Source organism: Trachinotus anak, unplaced genomic scaffold (assembly GCF_046630095.1).
Source record: "Trachinotus anak isolate AG129_WGS33_773 ecotype Australia unplaced genomic scaffold, CSIRO_AGI_Tana_v1 ptg000008l, whole genome shotgun sequence".
NCBI lineage: Eukaryota > Metazoa > Chordata > Actinopteri > Carangiformes > Carangidae > Trachinotus > Trachinotus anak.
This window is the reverse complement of record NW_027273859.1, coordinates 21,939,256-21,957,089: the sequence shown is the minus strand read 5'-3', so window position 1 is coordinate 21,957,089 and position 17,834 is coordinate 21,939,256. Positions and strand designations below refer to the sequence as shown.

Here is a 17,834-nt window from a genome sequence, read left to right as displayed (position 1 = left end):
TAAAAACTTAAAATCAACATTGCTAGAGGGAAAATCAGGAGCTCACCAAAGTCAGTAGGCGTCATTGTCTGTATACGTGTGCAGAGATAGAGTTTATGGGCGTCTGTTCCAAGGTGGAGAACAAAGCTAACTGCTGCATGTTGGCACACGCCATATTACTTCGTGCAGCGTCAACTGTTTCTAGATTCAAACTCTGTTCTGTTCACTGTTACGTCCAGTGTTTCATCTACTGGCCACAGCATCACTAGTGGTCAGCATCTGGTCAATCACACAGAGGTGAGGAGTCTTAATGAGGGAACGGGAGAAGCTGTGCAGATGTCATAGAATTTGTGCTAAACCTGTTCTTAGCCAAAGAATAAACAACCAGGGAGAAAGAAATGGATGAGTGAACCTGAAGGAGGGATTAAGTGAGACGGAGAGACATGGAGGCAGGATTACTCACAGTGTCTCTATCTGAGACAGGGAGAGAAGTAAAGAGAAAAGCCTGCCAGTGTTGTTGTGTGAGAAATCAGGTCAGCTGTTGAGGTGATGCAAGGCTAATAGATTGACTTTCTTGAGAAACAGAACGACTGCTTCAAAAAAAAGACTCTGAGACTGTTACACCATCCAACACTAATCCGGGATGTTCATTGCATTTCAAGTTAAGCCTTAAAATTTACATTTTTGCTCTACCTTCTTTCATGCAACCTGTCTCCTCCACTCCCTCAGTCAGTCTTTGATACGTTTCCCAGAATAACCCACACAGCGTGTATGTGGCTGCACTGCTATTGAGGCCACTGTAGGTGGACAAATTGATATCTTCTTGGTTCTTGGTGACTCTAAAAAGCAGGCTAGTGGCCCTGGAGGATGTTTTTTATTCTGAGGGACTGAGACTGAGATTTTTATCAAAGGTACAATGTCCTAACAAGGACTGGTTCTCAATGATATCAACTAATTATTTGATTGCCTATTCTGTTGCACTGTTGGCTTGATACAGAAGCGCAAAGGAAAGTCCATCCTGAAGGGCTGAGGAAGCAAAGAAAATAAAAGAAATAAAAAGCGCAATTATTTTGGCAGATACTGCGATTGCGATATGAGTCATGATTTCAGTTGGAGTGGTCATTTTTGCATTTCATTCTCACAGGAAAAAATATAAAAATGAGGATGATGTGATTTGTGTTGGGGCTTGTATAAAATAAGCATGTTTCTTTATGTCTGGAGAATATGATTTGTAGGCCAGGAGCACCTCTGTAGCACCACAATGCCTCAATTGTGGTATGTTGTGACACATTTTACCTTTATCAATAAATTGCACCTCCTACAATTTGCATATTGGAATTTTGATAATATTTCAATTAATTCTTCAGCCCTGTCACTGACCTGTTGTAGAGGTGTGTCATATTGTATTTTGATGAACTAATATCACTCAAATATGTTTCAAATATGTATTAATCCAATTTTGCGTAAGTTCTGTAGTTTTTAATAGCTCAGTGGATCTCTATATAAAACCTTTCACATTTTGTGTTACAGATTGAAAAATATCTGTGTCTAAGAGTATTGAAAATGTCAAAACCAAAAGCAGGGATTGAGTGTCTGTATGACTGCTATTTGAGTATGATTTGTATTTTATGATTTTTCAGTTTTTCTGATAAAAAAAAAAAAAAATTGGCACTGACACAAAACTCAGGTACTTTATTGGCTGTAGTATCAAAAACCTCAACCAACACCCAGCTCTAGATAGATCGTGGAACAACTCAACCTGGGGATCTTAAGTGAGGATTTCTGGTCTAGTGCGGCAGACATAACATGCTGTCACACCCACATCTGACCTGCGCCCTTTAAAGTTTTTTAAAGGGCGCCAGTCATATCGGTACCCTTACAATCACATCGGTACCGGTACATATCGCTCTGACTGTTCTGCCCTGTTTCACTTTCTCCTGCCTCAGATCAGGAGTCTAAAGTGTTCTGGCCTGTTGGGATCAGGGCAGGTCTTTGCAATAGACACTAAGACATTCCTGTTTTTATTGCAGGGGAATGTTTTATTGTAGCCTGAAGAGGAATTCTCTTAGGGGATTTGGTGGACTTTACAGAAATGCAGAACACGGCATCAGAATAGAGCCTTACTCTAAAATAAGCCTGTATCTTTAGGAATAGCAATATTTTTTTTTTGCTCTCTAACACCTGTCTTCTTTATTTTCTTCCTTATTTCCCCTCTCACCCTCTCTCACCTTTCTTTATCTCAGGGCCAGGCCAAGGTATTTGCATTACTGGAGGGTTTAGACTCGGTGCCAGACGATGCAGAGGTCTACATTGTTCTGGAAGGATCCACCCTGGTCCATGTCACCAGGGCTCAGAGTGACATCATGCTCTGCTTCATAGTGCCTGGTATGTGCATGTGTGTGTCTGTGTGATGTGTTTTATATTGCTGTGTTATTGCATTATGTGTCTTCTATTTTGGGGTAATTTGCTGTGTTCGATATCCAAAAGGGAGAATTAATTTAGAAAAATATCTTCAGTAGTTAAACTGCACATCGTGACAACCCCAGCTTTTCCACTCCTGTCTGCTGTGGACCAATGAGCAATATATCACTATTTGAATCTTACACACGTACGCGCACACACACACACATATACATACATACACAGTCTGTGGGTTGAGGTCTGGAAGGACACAGAATCTTATCAGCTTCCTGTCAGGAGGGAAACAGCACCATAAACAGTATGTCAACATTACTGAGCCTCCGTGTAGGCTGACACAGACAGCAGGCAGTCCTGCAGGGCTCTCTCTCTACAGAAGAGTGTGCAAACCTGCTGGACTATTAAAACCAGGTCTCCTTCTCCATCAAAAAAGAAAACTTGCCCTTATTTACATACAAAAAGAACACGTGAGAACATGTTTAATTACACTCAGGCATTTTCTAGGGCACTCAGGCTCTGGGCTGATATGTATAAAGCATTTTTAAAACACTATACAAATGTAATTTTAATTATGTTCATTTGTTACAACCATGAATGTTTTTAGATAGATCTCTTTACAACCAGGCGGCCATCAATTTCACATTCACAGTTCGAAACAGACACTTGAAAATTGTAATCAATCACATTTTGTCTGCTGTTTTTTTTCTTGCTTTGTTGAGAAGGCAGTCACAGGCAGCACCTTGTCATGGAGAGAAAGATGGCTGTACGGGTCTCATACTGTACTTAACATTTTTGTAGATAAATCTGTCCGAAGTTAAGTTTGGCTTTTGCTGTTGTTGCTGTGTCTCTCTTTAGGACACAACCTGGCTGAGATGGTGTCTGTCCAGGCCTACCTGTGCTCTGAAACCACACCTCTCACCTGGGTGGGCGGGGCTTCACTGGAGTATGTCCAAGATGATGCTCAGGTAGGGAAGCCTCATAAAAATGATGCTGTACTTTCATTGCATGGTTGTGTATTACTATGGTAAAAATGATCTGCTCATACACAGATTGTAGAGTGTAATATTTGGTTAAAGAAAATAGTGTTGGCTCATTAGTGTAGTGAGTGAATCACTTACCTCAAGTCATAAAATTCTCCAAACATGTTTTGCATTGAACCAGTAAAATCTTCTCTCCACAGTAGTGGTTTTTTTGTTTTTGCATGGTCCACCAGTTATAACAGGTTGCATCTTATTCACAACTGCTTTATTCTCAGGACCTTGCAGAGCACCTGGTGGTCCATGGACATTGTCTGAGATCCACCGATCACAAGGAGCTAAGAAGCCTCTTCAGCCTGGGCAACGAGAGCTCTCGCTGGGCTATGGATCGTCGCGTGGCCCTGGCCATGGCCAACCTGGATATCCCCCGAAGCTGGAGTGTACTGGGGAGCCACAGTGGAGACGGTGAGAGCAGGATTCTCCTATCCCGCTGAACGGCATTCCTGCACAGATATGTTGATCAAAATCATTTTATGTTTTGGTTTTATTATGGGATAATTCTAAATGTTTGAAACATAAAATAGATACAGTTATAGATAGAAAAATAGATAAATAAATGAAACATTACAGTACATATTGACAGTTGAGGAAGCTTTAATAGGGAGCACAGTCTAAAGAGGGACCTAATTTATCACTTACAAAAATTCATGAGGGCATTTCTTGAGTGAGCGGAGAAGAAGTCTCTGCATCGTGCTGGAAACTTGGAGCCAGTGCTGTCCATGGAAAGTCAACTTTTCAACTCTGTTCCCATCCACCCTCCTTCTACTTTCTCCGCCATCATTCCCATTTTCCCATGCTCACTGAAATCGGAAGTGAACATGGTCACATGTGTGCCTCTGTCGAATCCATCAAAGCCAATTAAGCAGCCTGTAATGTGGTTAATGGAGCCTTCCCATCTGGAAGTAGCCCTAGGCAGAGCTCAATAAATCTGAGGGCTAGTCTATGTGTGTGTGTGTGCGCTGACCACCACTGTATACTAGATGCCACCGTCTGTTTGTATGATCTGAGTGTTTGTGTAGGGCCACCTACATAAACAACAAACTAGATTTAGCCTTAATATAGTTAGGGCAGTCTGTTTCATTGCAGCGTCTCCCTCTAAATGTCTGCAGTTAATTTGATAACACTGCTTATGACATCACTATTGCTGCTGCTGTATGCGACTGAATTATCAAACCCCCAACTTCCCTCTAGTTGTCACCATTTCTTTACAGTGCATTCTGCTTTTTTTGAAGGCACTGGAAAAACTCATTACTGTCACAAAATCAAGAGACTGCACTAGAGCTCAGAATTATTATGATCCGTCTGGACTGGGAGCAGCTCTGAGAAGTTTCACATTCAAATCCTGACATTCAGCTGGCAGAAGTGTTACCCTGCGAAATCTGTCTTTATAGCTCAACAAGGCCTGTTGGGTTTTTGGATACAGAATATCCTTGGACTAATAGAACTGAAGTCTGTAAAGTAGATTTGGGTTCAGCTTCACCAGTTCCTGTCTTTTTGTTTTCTATAAAGTGACCTCAATTTGAACAGAAAAAAGCATTGAATATCTTAAAGTATTTCTTGCACCAGTTTGCATTGCTATGTGGGTGAATATCCTTATTTTTCCTAACACAAGGTAAACTGAAGTATTTGTTTATATGAACAAAATAAAAGTACTTACAGTTTACTTTATATTTTGAAAGATCCCACATCGACACCACTGTGTAAAAATTGCATCCTCCTAATTTTCCTAATAACCTTTGTAGTAAAATAACCCACTGCAGCGAATATCAGTTGTGATGGATGTTTTATTTTTGATGAGGCTTTAAAGTGTGTCACTAAGTAATATGCCATTTAAAGCCAGTTTAGACTGTATGACTAGTGTTTGTTTGCTAATGTAGTTTTCCTGTGATTCATCATGATTTTTGACTCTTTGCCTGGAGCCACTTTTCGCGGTGTTAGTGAGTGACGTGCAACCAGCATCTGTCTGGACTCATCGTACCCTCTGTGCATAGCTTCGTGTTATCTTAAAAAAATATGAAAATGGTGACTGTCAGACCTTTGTGAAGGCTGTCGCATGCTGCTCACTGTCATTCAAGTTAATGTAACTCACTTCCAGTTATTGCTGGTGGAGACAAAACAAAACAAAAAGCAGAAAACATTATGATTGATGACAACAGGGTTTATTTGTTCAAATGTGTATGTTGTGTCTGTTATTGTGTCCAGCACCCTGGTTGTTACAGTCATGACTATTTTACCTTGACCACTGACTGAAATGTATTACCCATCTATATATTTTTTAATGTGTAGATTTTATATGTGTAAATATTTGAACCTTATTGTGAACATATGCTGCATCTTTTCAGTTACATCTGTACATTCCCAAGCTCACCACTTGCCTGACTGTGGCTGATTTCACGCAGGTCGGTTACCTGGATACAGATCTCGTTGGACTGCACTGAATGGCAGACACAGAAATAAAAAGCTGTCCTCACTTTGTTGAAAAAAGCTTTTATTACCTTAAAGTGGGTCAGTGGAGCAGAGGGATCCAGTGCTGTGCAAGAGGAGAAATCAATCACTGACATCTAGGTTAATTGTCGTGTGGACGTGGTTATCAAGACGAGAATGTCGGCATGTTCGTGTACCCCTGTTTTTCTCAGATTCTGATTTTCTCTCTTCTTGCTTCTTATTCTCACCTCCCTCTTCCATTCAGCAGCTTCCTTAGGTCCCTCTGCATACTGTAATCTCTTCTTGTATGTTATTATATTTCTGCCCTCATCTCCAGAGCACTGTCCCAGGGAGTCTCCCCTCCACCTGGCTGTGCGATGGGGTCTGTGTCGGCTAGCGGAGCTGTTGCTTTGCCAGCCGGGGGGTTTGATGGCTGTCAGTCTGCCAAACGAAGAGGGAGTCACACCGCTGCAGCTGGCACGGATGGCTGGCAACACCGAACTCCTGGAGCTGCTCACACAGTAAGATCATCAGCTCCAGCAGGGCACTTCAAGGGGACAAATGAATCACTGTTCCGCTGTAACATTAAGCGTTCAGTGCAGAGCTTTCCCACAAACAACAGTAAGGGAAAGCTTTCCAAAAGTAAAAACTATCTAGTTTTATGTTAGCCATTACGCCAGATAATTTGCATTCTTTAGATTTCTCAGATACTGTAGATACACTCGTTGAAATACATTTAAGAACACATAAAATGCTAAACACCTGTTACCTGTCAAACTGAGAAATGTTGTGCTCAATCAGTTGAGCTGGGTCCATAAATCTTAAGCACAGCTTTATAGACCTGTCCTGAAAAACCAGAAGACCATCACGAACACTGAGTGACAGTATATTTAGAAATTATTTGTGCTTTCTTAACGATAGAAACTGTACTTTCTATTAATATTTGAATGGGATTTGTGATTAAACCAATCCACCTGTTGCGCTGCAGCCCACCCAACCCTCTAGCCACACCTCCAGCAGGTCTGTCCCAGGTGTGGGCAGACCGCTCCCGATTGTTGAGGTTCTGCCATGACACGGGGAACCTGACTCTGACCATCCGACAAAACCTGAGGTGGAACTCGGAGGAAAGCCGGCACGCAGACATCCTGCTTCTCAGAGACCGGCTCAGAGATGGGGGCTTCCTCAGGGAGGTGAGTGAGCATTGTGTGTGTTACCTGATGCTTGGAAAGTTTTGGTTACATCAGTAATATCTGTAACCTCATGACTGAAACAGAACAAAACGATTAATTGTGATCAAATATTGGAATAAACCCTATAGTTTATATGAAACCACTAAATTTCTTTGGGGACCTCATGCATAAACAAACAGTTTTTTGATGCAACTGATTTGCCTGAGAGTACTGTTAAAATAAAACCAGATGGAATTGTGTAATTGAGTTAGCTTGGAGTCAAAATCAGTCCATCTCCTGTTTATATATGTTATTTTAATGTATTTTCTTATTTAAAACATTGCCTGTTCTCGAACAGGTTAAAGCCCTAAGGAGGGAACGGGTGGAGACCATCTTGGGGAAGGAAGAACCAGTGGATGATCCTGCAGAGAACGGTATGATACCCTTCCTAATCTTCCTGCTTTGTGAGATTTGGAAGGCCTGGTAAAACTGAGCCATCCAGACTTAACTCTTCTCTTTCATGTTGCAGTGGCCTGCAAGGAGGTTATGTTTTCACCCATGTGTGTTTATTTGTCAGCAGGATTACGCAAAATGTACTGAACCAATTTGCACTGACCTTAGTGGAGGGATGGGGCATGAGCCAGGGAAGAACCCAGTGACCTGTGGGGCAGATCATTTACTATGAATTTGATTTTTTCTCTCTGAAGGCTGGTGTATGCTGTGGAGGTGTGCATTCTCTGAGTGCCCTTCTAGTGTGTTTGTTCTAGACTCGAGTTTCTTGAGGCTAGATGCTGTCATGATACTGGACTGATAGGAATTGGCTGCCCTCCTCTGGATTTTTAGGGGTACTGCAAGTCTGTGAAACATTTCTGACACCCAACCATGATGAATGCTTAGTTGACTGGGCAAGTCATTCAACAAGTAACAATTCCAAACATTTTCCTCTTGAAGTCAAAATTGTTTCATCAATTCAAAAATAATAAAGTAATAAAAACAATTATCACAGTTGATCTGTAGCAGGTCTAATGTTTGCCATGTTAGCATGCTAGGATATGCTAATTATCACTAAATATAAAGTTCAGCTGAGGCTGATGAGAATTTCAAAAGGTATTTTGGTGAAAATTGTGACCTGATGATGGAGCTACATGATAAGTCAGAGTTATCTAAAGAGTTACATAAATCATTCAGAGGGAGACATTAGGATACATTGTCTGGTGATCATGAATATATAACAACTGTAGAGGATATTTCGCTGCATAGGGCCAACTTTGACCTGCTGGTGGTGCTAGAGGAAAAGTCAGGGGATCAACAAAGTCATGAGGATTCAGCCTCTGGGCATCACAACATCTGTACAAAATTTCACGGTTCCATTTGTTAGGATGTTCAGTCAAAACAGAAATGGTGGACTGAGCAGCAAACAGTTTGAGCGCCATGCTGCAAGCGTGGCTAAAAATACACAAGTTGGCTGGATGAAATTTAAACAATTGTGTCCCCTCTCCCTCTCTGTCTGTCTCTCTAGTTCTCCCTCTATCTATAGAGCATCATTTGAACCAGCTGGCATCATTATATCAGACCTTATTTAATATCTTTTATGGCAGCATGAGGTGCAGAGAGAGTCAGATTAGGGCTGTTTAGTGTTTTCTCATACATTACATACAGTCTTTCTTTTTATATTCTTCCTCTCATAATTTTTTTCTTGTCTCTGATTTTCTGTCCCACCCTATATATCCTTTATGGGTTGCTGCCACTTAGCTCTCCCACATTTCCTGCCTTTATATTTTTATGTGACCCCATGCCGCACATCAAACCACCCGAACACTAATTTCTGTGTGTCGCAGTTTTGTTTCTGGTAAGCGATCATACACTGTGTCCTTTGATCTGAGATGCACATGGTAGTTAAATGAAAAGAAAGGAGATCAAGGCCACACGGTAAAGATCCCCCCAGGTTATGAAAAGAAAACAAAACTTAGACTTGACATAGTATTGTTAAAAACTGACAAACATCTGTGCTCACTTGAGTCTCTTTTGAAGTTTAATGGTTGCTGCACGGCTGTGTCTGAATATGTTTTCTCTTCTTTCAGCGCTGTATCCTGATATCAATGGAGGAAACTCTGCTGTGGAGGAAAATGTGCGTATTTGATGCAAGGACACTAATGGATTTTCTCAACATAATTCACATAGATGCAGAGCTATAGACTGAAATATGACCAGAACATATTTTACTATTTGTAAATCGAATCAAACACCTTTACCTGCTGATATGAGGCAAATTCCTCCTTCCAAAACATTTCAGAAGAATTTTGTGCTTTGCAACAACAGGTGTTACTCAAAAAAAAAAAATCCTTGATATCTAATTTCAAATTTTAAAACTCTCAAAGCTCTATTTAATCTCCATGAACATCTGCAGTCGCCAGTGGCAAACTGCGGTCATGGCAACGACAAGGCACTGACTGTCCCTCAATGCTCTGCATTGTTTCACTCTCATTGTTAAGGTGTTGGAGTTGGCACCTTGCACACGCCACTGAATAGCTGACTTTGTGCGCGGTCAAGTGTGTATTTCATGTTTTGAGACTAGCGGTATGAGCACATGATTCTGGTTAACCAATAGTACCTGTTTTATGTGATACAGATGGTTATCTAATTGAGCTTTCTCGGCAACACACCTAGGCACTCCCCTAACACTCACGTATTTGTACTTAGTTCCACTCATTTTGTGGTGATGAAGTCTGAGTGTGGAGCTTTGAGTACTGTTCCCGTTTCTTTGCTCAGGACTACGAGGAGCCTCTGATGTTTTGCCTGAATGAGGAGGACGAAGAGGACGATCCATCACAGTCTGACTCTGGTAAAGATTTTATTTTTAAAGTCTATTTAAAGTTCCTTTCTAAGCAATGTTCCTTTCTCAGAAGCCTCTTTATAGACGTGTTAATTTTAGAGCTTGTGGTGCCTCAGCTGTAGCTGTAGTTTAATGCAGACTGAAACTGATCATTGTTATTTTAGGTGGTGCTATATTCATAGGAAGTTATCCAAGTAGCTTCCAATCATCAAACGTGTCCAACTGCAGGAAACATTTCCTTTCCTGAACAGAGCTTGGAACTCAGTTCTAATCCACGATTATGGCTGTCTACCATCCCCACGGACTACAGGATCACATTTCAGCCCCCCGGCTTCTCATGCCCCCCTCTCTCTGGAGTTTTTGAAGTCTTGTCACTTTTACTGTGTTTACAGCAACTGTGGCACTGTGAAGGAATCTTTTTAATACGACATGTAGGAAACAGTCCTGCAGGTAATCCTGAGTCATCCTGTTCCTGGCAGCAGTGACAGAGGGGACAGAAATGAATCCTAAATAGGTGGCCAAAGGTGGCTTCACTGTGATCTGCTTCTGGATGGGGTGGGAAGGATTTGAGAGTGGGAACATCCTGTGGGTTAATAATTGGCCTGGGTTGCTGCAGAGCAGACTGATGCCTCAGTGTAAGAATGCTGTGGTTACAAGCTGAGGCTTCAGGCTTTATAACACTTGGCACTGGACATCTGCAATCTTAACTTCCTGTGGCTGGTGTTGTTTTCCATACTATATGGTCAAGCCATTTTGTTCTCTGCGTGTGTAATTGTGAATGTGTGTGTGTGTGTGTGGGTGTGTGTGTGTGTGTTTGGTGGAGGGTTGAGGACTTTCACATTTTCTGTGTAGTCATTGAAGACCAGCTGCCGGTGACCTTGTTCGATCCCCCTCAAAGGCCTTTTGTGGTTCAGACAAATAACGTTCAGTCAGTTGAAGACTGTTTCCCTCAAGTTTCCCTTCAAGTTTCTTTGAAGTTGCTTCAAGTTGAATGAATTGTTAGAATAAAAAAAAAATAGCTCAGGCTGAAAATGACTCAGGTTTTATACATGCCATTCTTCTGGGATTACAGCTCTTATTTGACCTTTTCCTCATTAGACATTCCGAAGCTGTCGGGCATTACGAGTGACTGGCAGGCAGAGAAGTGAAGCATATATTGTGATTCCAGTCTGTTTTTATCACATGCAATGTGGCTGCTTTCTTGCGCTAATGCGTCATCAAATAGACAGACACAACTTCTATAGCCAGGGCTTCAGCAAGGGGTGAGGAATTTTGAATGTAGCTGTCATGTCCCCCCTGTCTTCTTGATGTCACCTCTTTTTTTTTTTCTCCATTTCAAATTACTGTAACTTCACTGGCATTACTGTAATGAAATACAGTGTTGCCAAACTGGGTTTTACAATATAAGTATAGTGATTCAGAATTTTTAAGAGAAAAGGGAGTCTTTCTCTTTCGTTTTCCATCCTTCCTCCTCCCCCCTCCGTTTCCTCCCCACCTCTGCCCTCCTCATGCCCCCAATATTCAAATACCCCACCCAAAACACACACTCGCACCCAAATACCTGCATATAGAGACACACACATACACACACAGACTTATGCCCCCATGCTCCCTGTCCCATCCTCCCAGGTCAGCGTTTTAATGTGAGTTTAGTGAACAAACAGCAAAGGCCACTTCATCCTGGGAGCTCTGCTCTGGGAGCTCTGTGTGTATGTGCACTTGTGTGTTTGAGAGAGAGAATGCAGTAGGGAAGAGTGCTCTGAAGGGGGCAAAGGGGTATAAGGAAGCGAAAAAAAGGGGGTGTTTGTGGCTGAATGGGGGTTGCCAGGGCTTTGCTGAATGCAGTTTTCCAGCAGCTTGTTCAGATCCCCAGGCAGAGGAGACTGGAGGAGTGTGCAAATGGTGTATATATGTGTGTGTGTAACGGGTTTGGAGGTGGGGGGGGGGTCGAGAAAGAGGGATTTATGATATGGATAGTTTGGCACGGAGAGAACAGACGATGAGCGCAACACCAGGAACGCTAACAGGAGTCTCCGACCCCAGCTGAGGGATCTAACTGGGGAGCGGAAAAAAGGACTAAACCTTACACAGACCCCACAAAGGCATCATTAATGTTCACTAGTACAGTGCCAACACCCTCCACCACACTTCCCCATGCACACACACACACAGAAACTACTTTCTATAGCTGCAGTCTACCTCTTTCCCTCCTCTGCGTAAATGCGTAAACCCTTCTCATCCACCTTTCTGTCTTTTTTTTTATCACATTCCTTCATTTATGTGCATTTATAAACCCATGTTTGGCCTCTCTCCAGAGTGCCTTTGTCTGATCTGTCTCTTAAAACCCCTTCACTATCCCGTTCTCTCGCTTTTACCACCTCTTTGCCAAACTTACTTGTATTCTCGCTGTTGCAAATGGAGCACTGTACTCCTGCAAGTTGGCAAGAGGAGGAAAATGGGGGAAAAACAGCATGGAAGAAGAAAACAGCAGCGGCTCTCACTGCTGTCTCCATGGTGAGGCTGCTGACCTGGCAGTCTGCTCCCCCCCCCCCCCCCTCCCCGGACTCCAAACCCCTTTCCCCCTCAGCTTGGCTTTGACATGCTAAAATATATAGAAAGAGACAGAGAGAATAGAGTGATCGAGAAGGACTCTACTCAGACGTGGCATCAGGCGTATTCGGAGTGAATAGTTTGCATCTTGAGTGTGGAGTGTGCATCTCTGCGCTCTGGCATATCTCTGAGACAATCATGAACTCACAGGGTTAATGATTTCTCCCGTGTCTGAGACTCACCTCCGCTAAGCTGTCTGCCCTCTTGTTTGTCTTCACTGTAGGTCCTGAAGTCACTCCTATGTTTGACTTTGTCTCTCTTGTTTCTTTCCCTTCTTCACTCACTCTTTCCAGCCGTCAATACCGTCCTCCCCCTGCTCCCGCCAGCTTGTGCTGATCTCTCTCCCTCTCCCTTCATACTGCATGTGGTGGTTTAGTGGCTGAAATAACGACTTGGAGACCCAGAGGTCGGCACAGATTTGGGAAGAGCAGCCAGAAAGACAAGAAAAAGGGACAGAGACAGAGAGAAAAGTCAAGAAAGGGAGCTGAGGGAGAAGTCAGGGTTCGGTCCTGGCTCTGTCGGACAGTTGTTTCAGAGTTGTGAAGGGGGAAGGGGAGGATTTTAGGGGGGGAGGGGTAGTTTGGGGAGACAGAGGGGAACATGCTGGCTCACTCCTGAAGTGTCAGAGTGTCTACAGCGGGGCTCTGGAAGAAGGAGAGTGAGTGCTGCAGCTAGTCCGCAGTCTGCTCAGCCATGGGGAAATGGATGTAAACTGAGGCACTGTTCATTTATCTACTAAAACACCTTGGGCTGTTTGGGTGAAGAGTTTCTCAAAGACAGCAAATCATGGATTCGGACTCGGACTCTCCTTTTAACTACTCCTGGCCTTCTTTTCCCAAGATGAGGATGCGCAGGAAGACGGGAAAGAAAGGTAACAGATGAGCAAATAACAGATGTGGAAATCTATCTTTCTATCCGCCCACACTGACAGTTAGAGTTTCATGAGTTCTTATAGATATAGACGGGGTCACTTTTCCAATTCACAGACAGAAACGCATGTTTTTCACACAAGTGTTTAACAGACTTTTTGTGCCTGTGGATTCATTACAGAGAGAAAGCTGCAGGCTGTATCCACAGGGATCAGCCTTATAGCTACATCATGTTACAGATGGCAAATGGAAGACTTTACTGCAAACTGCCCTCTTGGCAGACACGTCTCACTGTTCACTGTGGAACAATAAAGTTAAAATTAGACTGTTCCCATTACACGTTCTTACTCACAGGCCTCCGCTGCAGCAGCAAGTCAGTCAGAGGGAGATAGCTGCATGTTTGCCGGTGATGTAACCTGATCTCTGACAGTATGTTGGGGAATGTCAGATGTCCACTCGAGGCTGATTGAGTGCTTTGGGACTTTCGACATCCTCGGACCAAGCTGTTGTTTGCATGAATGGAGGAGTTGTGGCCTCATGTGACTGCTGATGTCCATGAAGTGCAAAAGGGAGGCCCAGTGCTTAATATGTCCTTTCATATACAGAACCCAGGCTCAGGCACCTGCAGTTAATCATATCATTAGTTTTTATTCAGGTGTGACTGAAGTTCGTGACGGTTTATTGTCAATTTATCAAGAAGCTGAACCAAAATGAAGTTAATCCTGCTGCTCAAACGTGGCTTTCAAGTTTGTTGCTTGATCATTAGTCATGGGTGAGCTGTGGTGAAAACTTAAAATAGTACAAAATTAAACCAGAATGGTTAAACAGTTCCTTGCTTGTGTGCAAATGGCTGTGTGTGTTGGGGAGAGAGAGAGAGAGAGAGAGAGAAACAGAGAGAAAGACAGAAACAGTGAGATCAGGTTACTGCCATGTCTGTGTCATGGCTCAACTCCAGTGGTCTTTTCCTCATCTTTCACCATAAACCTCTGCAAGATTATCCCTGTTATTGCTTCTTAATTGTGATTGACATTGGCAGATTTTTACACACACTGCCTGTCTGTGCTGTTCAGCTGAAGAGCAGAGACAGCGGCACTATATGAAACCTTTTCAACCTGACCGTATATTAAAGTGAATATTTAGAAGCAGTTCAAATCTGAAGTACAGCAGCGCTGGTGGAACAATGCACCTGCACAGTGAAATGTGATTTCAGGTGTTCAGTGCCACAAGTTTATTTCTTCACTCTGAGGACTGATCGCTGTTCGCTCTGGGTTTACTTCTTCCCGGATCTCTCGGGCCGGGTGACGCACTGAAATGTAAACAGAGTGGGAGATCACAATGTGATGCTTGGACCATGCTGTTTGACCGCAGGTGTCATAACTCGGAGTGGGTTTGTAGATTTTGGTAAACAATGGCTTTAATGATTTAAACGGCCCTCCACGAACACCGAAGTCAAATCATTACCTCTCTCCACTTATAACACTTTGTCATTGTGATTATTTTTCTCCTTTTCTTTGGCTTATTATTTTTACTCTGCTCCTACTTTCTCCCAGCTCTCTCTGAAATGACAGTTGTTTAGTACAGCATTAAAACATGATTTACATCATAAAAGAAGGGACTGCATGGACAAATAATCCTTTCCATAAACAAGTTTTAACAATTATGAATCTGTGTTTATCCTAACTTTTTGTTTTGCATTAGAGCTTCAACCTTGAGAAAGAACCCTTGTGACAGCCCTGCCTCCCCCCTTCCCATCCTGCCTTCCTCGATCTCTCTCTCCCAGGGGTGTGCATGGGTTGAAGGGTCACTCTCTGTGTTTAACTGCCCTGTTCTGGAAACCTGGCAGTGACTGCTGTCTTTGTCTGGGCCTGTGTAAAGCTCCAGCTCTCTTCTTTTTCTCTCCGCTGCTGCTCCAGGCACTGCTACTGTATAGGGTTGGCTCTCACTCAGGGACATGCTCTGAATATCACATCACTCCAAATATACCTTCTGTGAGCAAAAATCTTATACAAATAGCCCCACACACTGCTCTGCATTCCCTAAAAGTCTCTTTGAAAGGGCAACCTGCAGACGGCTCTCTCTCTCTGTCTCAGCAATAAAGACAGCTTCGCCAGCAGAAAGATTGATTTTGTGAGGCTTTAACTTGTCGGTAATGTGAACTCCCTGCTTCTCTGTTATTCCCCCAGTTAACTAATGTTAAACACAGATCGCAGCGCCTGACAGTAATGTTCACTGAAGCGGTGTTTATGGGTCAGAGGTGTGTGAATGATCGGGCCCGTTGCAGCCAGCTGTGGCTTTGGATCTGGCCCAGAACTTGAACTATTAGGCCTGTCTGTCAAGTTCCTGAAGTGGGTTTATATGAAACAGTATCTGCTTTCAAACAGCGGTTTGACCCACATCCAGTGTCTGACCCCTTCTCTGGATTTGATGTGAGATTAAAACTAATCCTACATAATAGAAGGTCTAACGTGACTCTGTGCAAGTATTATTAATGTTTTCTGTTGGTACTAAGAGTTTTTCGATAAGAACAGGTTGTTACCCTTAGATTTGTGCCATTTTTAGTGACAGCGTATTTAAATTCTGGGAGATACCACACATCATGAGAGATACTTCAGGGTCAACGTGGAGTGGCCTCTTTGTATCCAGCAGGGGTGGAAATTGACTCTATTCCTTTACATTTGATGTGGATGGAACAGGGATCGTCTGGTTTCCTCATCAATGTCTGCCTGACTCCCCGTTGCCTCTCAGATTTATGGGACTCACCGCCTGCAGGAAGCTCAGCCAATTGTTGGTCTGATTTATTCTCTGATACAAATGCTGGACTTCACTTATGTTGTGTTGCTGTCATCTTAAAAATTATGGACAGGCTATGGATTTGTTTTTAAAGAAGACCACCGAGTCTTGGTTAAATAGCTGCCTGAAGAGTTTAGATGGAAACAGACATGTTTTTGCACCACTAGCGTGGTTGCAGGCATGGCTTGGCCCTTGAACAGTTAGACTGTCATTGGGAATATAATAGTATAACTGAACTAATGAGGCTGCCTCTTCGAGTTAGTGTGACGAGTGCCTCACTGCTACTAACGGTTGTTTATGTGATTTGAATTTCCTTTTTTTTTTTTTTACAGTGGCAGAACGTGAAATCTCTTATACTATACTGCACCTCACATGTATAATACAGTTATAACCTGTGAGCTGCAGAATTTAACCTCTGTGAGCTTCCTTAGAAGCTTCACTGGAGCACAGAGTACAGGTCAGAAGATTTATGACTTGTTGCTAGTTAAGGTCCTTGTAATTTGGTGATGGCAAATCATTTTACTGCAGTTTGACAGCCTGAAAATTTCCAGGACTGGATTGTATCTTGCTCGATTGATTTGCACTCATAATCAACAGTTATTAAGCAAAGAATTAATCTATGTTGAGACAGAGAGACATGTCTTCACTGATGGTAGACTAGTAGCAGTAAAAAATCTAGGAGTGAGACAAACCATAGACACAACTTTGCCGGTTCCTGATTGATTGAAGTGATTTTGTCAGCATTCAAAGTCAGCTTTTCACAAGTTACAAACTTCTCAGGCTGTGATTGAAGTTTGACAGAAACAGTGTTATGTGCGCTAACCCCCAGTGGAAGCTGCTGCAAATTTACCCTTCTGCTGAGCATTTAAACGACTGGTTGTACATGTTGGCTTTACAGTTGACTTTCAGGGTTCTGTTTTGACCTTGTAAACAGCAGATCACAAAGAATCACACCTTAAGTTCCATTTAGTTGCTTTTCTGGAGCTTTTAATCATATCACATGATGCCAAAACTTATCTTTCAGTTTTCAGTCGCAGCAGTTTAAAGCTCATATCAGATTTAGTGTTTTATTCAGTGCGGTGCATATTGAATTAAAATTTTTGCTGAGTTGAAATTTTGGTATTTCACTCCACAATTTGTTTCAGTCTTTATTTTGTTAAGTTTCCCTACAAATAAGCCGAAACAATACCTCACTGTGCTGCACGAGTGTCTCATCAAAGGTTCATTGTAGCGAGCGCTCTGGTTAATAACGTTAGGCCTGAAATACTTTCTAAGAAATTGTGTTGTGGAGAAACTGCGTTTTGCACAGAGCAATATCCCAGAGGGAGCTGTGTGTGTTTTGAGAGCAGGAGTGTTTTCTCCTGTTTAACAGCAAAACCAGGCGACTGCTCACAGTGACTCTACTGTGTTGGAAGGGTTCCTGTCAATGCTACTGTGTGCTCACCGGGAGTTATTTCCACTCACTCGCTATATTGAAGGCAGGGTGGAGGAAAAAACATGCCTACAGATGCCCACTCAGGACTATGCACACCCATTCACATGTGTGTGCACAGAGCCATTCAGACAGGCACACACACACTCATACAGAGACTCTTGGTCCAGAACAATGATATGCAATTGCCCAGGATGTCTATGTCACTTCCTGTGTTTGTGAGGAGTTATTGAGTGTTGCTGTGGAAACCAAATGTAATATTGAAAAATCCCC

General features: G+C 42.7%; 1 protein-coding gene across 8 annotated transcripts in view; it reads left to right on the top strand.

The window, feature by feature from the left end:
* LOC139624407 (rho guanine nucleotide exchange factor 28-like) overlaps window positions 1-17,834 on the top strand; it is a 40,294-nt gene that overhangs the window by 4,180 nt on the left and 18,280 nt on the right. For 6 of the 8 annotated variants that reach the window (XM_071483493.1, XM_071483492.1, XM_071483494.1 and 3 more), the window contains exons 3-10: window positions 2,223-2,364; window positions 3,253-3,362; window positions 3,653-3,839; window positions 6,196-6,379; window positions 6,847-7,048; window positions 7,386-7,461; window positions 9,109-9,155; window positions 9,797-9,869. In XM_071483493.1, the coding sequence (XP_071339594.1) occupies window positions 2,223-2,364; window positions 3,253-3,362; window positions 3,653-3,839; window positions 6,196-6,379; window positions 6,847-7,048; window positions 7,386-7,461; window positions 9,109-9,155; window positions 9,797-9,869 (1,021 nt within the window). Of the gene's footprint in view, window positions 1-2,222; window positions 2,365-3,252; window positions 3,363-3,652; window positions 3,840-6,195; window positions 6,380-6,846; window positions 7,049-7,385; window positions 7,462-9,108; window positions 9,156-9,796; window positions 9,870-13,079; window positions 13,342-17,834 lie in introns of those variants that run through there. The other 2 variants (XM_071483499.1, XM_071483498.1) reach the window with 1 other exon arrangement.